The sequence below is a fragment of the Nanorana parkeri genome, unplaced genomic scaffold (assembly GCF_000935625.1).
Source record: "Nanorana parkeri isolate BGI_ZX_2015 unplaced genomic scaffold, ASM93562v1 scaffold1326, whole genome shotgun sequence".
Classification (NCBI taxonomy): Eukaryota; Metazoa; Chordata; class Amphibia; order Anura; family Dicroglossidae; genus Nanorana; species Nanorana parkeri.
Window position 1 is genome coordinate 392,362 of NW_017307594.1, and position 5,493 is coordinate 397,854.

At 47.2% G+C, this 5,493-nt stretch overlaps 1 protein-coding gene across 1 annotated transcript in view; it reads right to left on the minus strand.

Moving 5' to 3' along the window:
- Positions 1-5,493, minus strand: part of LOC108797724 (zinc finger protein 850-like) — a 73,363-nt gene that overhangs the window by 27,661 nt on the left and 40,209 nt on the right. The window contains exon 3 of the mRNA XM_018569376.1: positions 332-1,415. Within this exon, the coding sequence (XP_018424878.1) occupies positions 332-1,415 (1,084 nt within the window). The remainder of the gene's footprint in view (positions 1-331; positions 1,416-5,493) is intronic.

Below are 5,493 nucleotides of genomic sequence, written 5' to 3' on the forward strand. Positions count from 1 at the left end.
GGGGAGCGACAGCGTCTGACTCTGGGGTCACATGATAATGTCCTCTGCCAAATAGGGGTCACATGTGGAGAAAGTTTCGGAAGGCCTGCTCTAGGACTGGATGGAGCGGACGTCTGCTCATGGTGGCGCGCTCCCAGTTTCTTTTTATAGCCTCATAGCCCATCGGCAGCGCGCAGCCAGAAATAAAGAAAATGCGATCTAAGTTCCCTTGAGTATTTATTTTCACTATTGCGTTCTTTTGAAACGTAAGTCGTCAGTCTGCACTGCATTTCTGATCTGAAAGCACCGGAGATGATCCATTCGCCAATGTCACTCAGCTGCCGCTTCCTGCCTCCGAAGCTTCTCGTCCCTTGTGCGAGCTCAGGTGCGACACGAGGGAGAAGCGCTCTGCGAACTGTTTGCCGCATTCGGAACACGAATAGGGTTGATCGCCGGTGTGGATTTTCTCGTGTCGCACCAGGTCGGACTTCTGGGTAAAAGCTCTGCCGCACTCAGAACAGGAATATGGGCGGTCGCCGGTGTGGATCCTTTGATGCGTGACCAGGTTCGATCTGTCGGTGAAGCATTTCCCGCATTCCGAACACGAATAGGGCTTCTCCCCTCGGTGGACCTTCTCGTGGGTGAGCAGGTAGGATTTCCGGGAGAAACATTTCCCGCACTCGGCGCACGAGAACGGTTTCTCCCCCGTGTGGGACCTCTGGTGCGTGATGAGCGTTTCTTTCCGGGTAAAACACTTGCCGCATTCCGAGCAGGAAAACGGCTTTTCGGCTCGGTGGCTCCTCTCGTGAATGACGAGGTTGGACCGCTCCGTAAAGCATTTCCCGCACTCCGAACAGGAAAACGGCTTCTCGCCCCGGTGGCTCCTCTGGTGCGTGAGCAGTTGTTTCCGCCACGAAAAGCATTTGCCGCACTCGGCGCACGAAAAGGGCTTCTCCCCCGAGTGGTTTCTCTGATGCGAAATCAGGTGACCTCTTTGGGTGAACGATTTGCCGCACCCGGAACAGGAAAACGGCTTCTCGGCCCTGTGCGTTCGCTCGTGGGTGACCAGGTTCGACCCCACGCTGAAGCATTTCCCGCACACCGAACAAGAGTATGGCTTCTCTCCGGTGTGGACTTTCTCGTGCGTAATGAGATTCGACTTCCGGGAGAAGCACTTCCCGCATTTGGGACAAGAGAACGGCTTCTCCCCCGTGTGAGTTTTTTGATGGCGGATGACGTCGGACTTTTGTACGAAACACTTCCCGCACTGGGAACAGGAAAAGGGCGTGTCGCCACTGTGCCATGCCTGATGCCTCCGGAGAAGACATTTCTGAGTAAAGCTTTTCCCACACTCCGAACACGAATACATCTTCCCCGCCGCGTGACTCTTCTGGTGGGAAGTGAGATCGTCTCTGCTATGAAAACGTTCCCCGCACCTGGAACACGGGAACATTCCCATCCCTATGATAGATGAGGGATCAGGAGACGCACCCCCCGGCGCATCACATGGGGCGTCCTCCTCCTCAGGTTTACCATCTGACAGGTCAGAGGGACATTTCTCTGCATCAGATCTTTTGTATCGGCCGTCTGGAGGGCAAGAAAATAACAATGTTCAACATTCACGTCATTCATTCATCTTTTATTGACAAAATACATAAAAAAAATTAAAATAATGAAAGTCTGTAATTCAGGAATGGCGCGCGGCAGTCCACGGAAATGACAGAAAACCACCAGAACACGTCGGAAAACTGGACTGCATGCAGAGAGGTCCAGTATAGGTTTTATTCTCATTTCTTCTTTTATTATCATTATTATTTCTTCTTCTTTTTCATTATTATCAGTTTTTTTTTATTTTTGCCATTATTGTTATTAATAGTTTTCTTTTTTTTTTTATTCGTTTTCTTTTTAATTATTATTAGTTTTCTTTTGTATTATTATTGCTCTTTTTTTTAAAATGATTATTATTAGCTTTATTTTCATTTTGTTATTATTATTGTTTTTTTAAAATTAGTATTATTAGTTTACTTTTTAATTATTAGTTTTAGTTTTTATTATTATTGTTCTCTTTTAAAATGATTATTATTAGCATTATTTTCATTTTGTTATTATTATTGGGGACATATTTTCCACTAGCTCCTTGTCCCAGTGTTCATAAAGCTCAGTAGCTGAAGCTGACACGTACAAGTGAATGAACCCCGGGTGGGCGCCAGTCCCTTTCCTAAATCTGCCTTCATTCGGAGGATTCAATTAGAGACAGATAGCTGACAGTGAGCAGTCCCTGCTGTGCTCCTGCTTTAGAAAACCCATACTGAACCTCTATGGCGAACCTCGGCACTCCTGCTCTTTTGGAACTACAAGTCCCATGAGCAATTGCAAGGCTCTGACAGCCACAGACAGAGGCAGATGCATGTTGGGATTTGTAGTTTTGGCACAGCTGGAGTGCCAAGGTTCGCCACCGCTGCTCTATGGGGACCTCGACTGCAACAAAAACCCCTGAGGGGGGTTCTAACCCTTCCCCCGCTTGATCCAAAATGTCAAACAAAAAGCTTTGGGCTGAGGTTGGGGCTTTAAGGGTCCGGTACTCACCCGTTCCTATTTCCTCCTCCTTACGCGGCCCCGCGCCCCCCACACGCGTCTCTTCTGCCTCTTCCTTGATGGTGATGACATTTATATCCTGAATGACACAAAATGACACAAACGTTGTCATGGCCACGCTCTCCAGCAATGTCACCGGCAGGAAGACCTCCATGGTGACCGATGGCCAGAGTCATTCAACCAACTTCCTGTCACCTGCTGATCTCTCCTCCAATCACTGGACCCCGGAAGGGAGGTGCCTTACAGGTATCACTATTTACAGTCTCCGCCTCCTAGAGCCAGAAGAAGAAGATTTTCCCCATAGTTCTCCTAAGGGTCACGGGAGGACGCTAGTTTGCGTCCTCTCTGCTTCCTCAGCTTCTTTGGGGTCCCTAGGTGACATTAAAGAGGACCTGTCACACCCGATTTGCTATCACATAGGGGGCTTGTTATCCCCTTATGTGATAGCAATAAAGTTAGTGAAAAAAAAAAAAAAAAAGTGTTTGAAAAGAAAAATATTCAAGCAAAACATTAAAACATATTTGTGTACAAAAAAAAATGTAAGTCCCCTATCGTGCGCGCACATACATACGCAAACATACGTTGGTGCGCCCGCGTGCGACAACGAAATGTTACATAACGTCGCAGTGAGAACAATAATTCTCGGCCCGTCAATCCCTGTTAGCGCTAAACTGATGAGCGGTCAAATCTTTGAAAGCGTCGCCTATGGGAATATTTGGGGTACTGAAGGTTTTTTTTGCGGCTTTACGGACGCACGCAATTTTAAGCCTTGACGCGTTTGGTGTCTCTTTACCCGGCGTGACCGCGACTTTTTATATTTTACCCCAAAAATTGGGGATTGTATTCTGTTTCTGTGCAATACATGTATTTAGTTTTATCCTAAAAATAGCGGTTTGATAAACATTTGCGCCTATACCGCGCGACATAAAAAAAATTGCAACTGGCGTCTTTTTATCCGACGGGGCCCTCGGCTTCTACAACGTATATCATTGTTTGGGGGTCTGAAGCTGTTTTCTAGCCACAAATTTATATTTTATCATGTGTGCGCAAATGTAAGAAATTGCTCCGGGCGGCAAGTGGTTAAGTTAAAGGAGAACTGTGGGGTTAAGGCTTTTCCCCATAGTTCTCCTAAGGGTAACGCAAACTAGCGTCCTCCCGTCACCCTAAGCTCAGCTGTAGCTCGCTGTATACTGAGACCGCCGGGCCGGATCCCGACATTACTAAAAGGCTTTAAACAGAGCCAGGAACGATGGCAAAGGGGTCTCGAAAGATAAAGGACATCATGACCACTAGACTCTACCTAAATATCAGTAGGGCTGCTACTACTGATTATTTTCATCATCGATTAGTTGGACGTTTATTTCTTTTGATTAATATGCGCGCGTTTGCGGGGTCGGGGGACTTTACACTTTTTGGGGGGTATTTTTAATTTGATTTAACTCTTATTTATTTTTTTACTTCATTGCCATCACATTGCTCACATGCCCCTATGTGATGGCACATTTGAGATGACAGGTTCTCTCTAAGGTGAAGTTAGGGGGTCTATTAGACCCCTAGTGTCACCTTTCTACTTCACTGAGGAATGAGAGCTGCCTGCTGAGGCAGCTGAATGTAAATACATCAGGCCGCGGCTGGGAGCAATATCCTGCCTGCTATTGGCTCATTTAAATTACAATAGCATGGCTGGTTATTGCAGCCGCCCACTGCCTGATGTCAATCAGCAGAGGAGGGAACCGAAGGAGAAAGTTCTCCATCAGGTCCTCCTCTGCTGATTGACAGCAGTCAGTGGGCGGGTGCAATAACCCCCCACTGGCTATTGTTTCCAGCCGCTGATGGGAGACTTGATGCCGGCTTCCTACCGCCGACAGAAGAGGGGGCACAAGGGAGCAGCGGAGGAACGGTGCGGGCAGAGGAGGAGGAACGGGTCAGCCAGAGGAGGAGGAACGGGGCAGACGCGCCGGTACGAGGGGGGGCAGCGGTGGAATGTAGAGTCACCTCCGTCTCTTCTCCCCGCTGATGCGTGCTGCAGCGGTCTGTGTCCCCGCTGCCCCTGCCGATTGAAAGGGACCAAGACCACTGCAGCCGGCACCATCGGGGAGGAGAACGGACGAGCAGAGCGGTGGCGGCTCCAAATAACGGAACAATCAACTAATCGATAATGAGAATCGTTGACAATGATCCTCATTATCGATTAGTTGTTGCAGCCCTAGAGGGCAGAGCCTTTAATACATCATAGTAGGAGGAGTCTCTGACAAACAGAAGCCTCGGCCTTAAATCTGTGCATCTAAGGAGGCCCCCCCTCCCCCCCACACGCGTATCATTTGACGAGGCTCTGGTTTCCACCTACCTGATCATCCTGAGGGATCTTGTGATGTTCCGGTGTGGAATAAGGAGGAGGGGAACATCTCTCTGGGGTATTTCTATGACTAGATTCGCCTGCAAGAAACACATTTGTATTTATAAGACCAAAATTATAAGAGTTGTAAGAAAATCAAAGAGGAGCAGCAGTGGGAGGAATAGAGGTGCTACATTGTTCACTGATCAGTTGACCCGAGACCACCACGCTTGCTTCAAACAGATAAAGTCTCAGAAATGCCAACCAAAATAACTCCTTCACTACAAACAGGGCCGGATTTACTCTCCCTGCCGCCCCAAGGCCAGGTTCTGCAATGCGCCCCCGCCCCCATCAACAGAGAATGGCAACCGGATGGCCGGGGGCGGCAGGGTTAGTTTTATTTTTTTATTGTTTCTTTATATATTTTTTACTTTTCTTTTTCTTTTACTTTTTTATATATTTTTTTAAATCTTATTATTGTTTATTATTTTTTTATAATAATTTTCCTATTTTTTAATAATTTGTTCTTATTATTTTTAACTTTTTAATCACCTTTTTATTTGATTTAATTCATTTCTTATGGT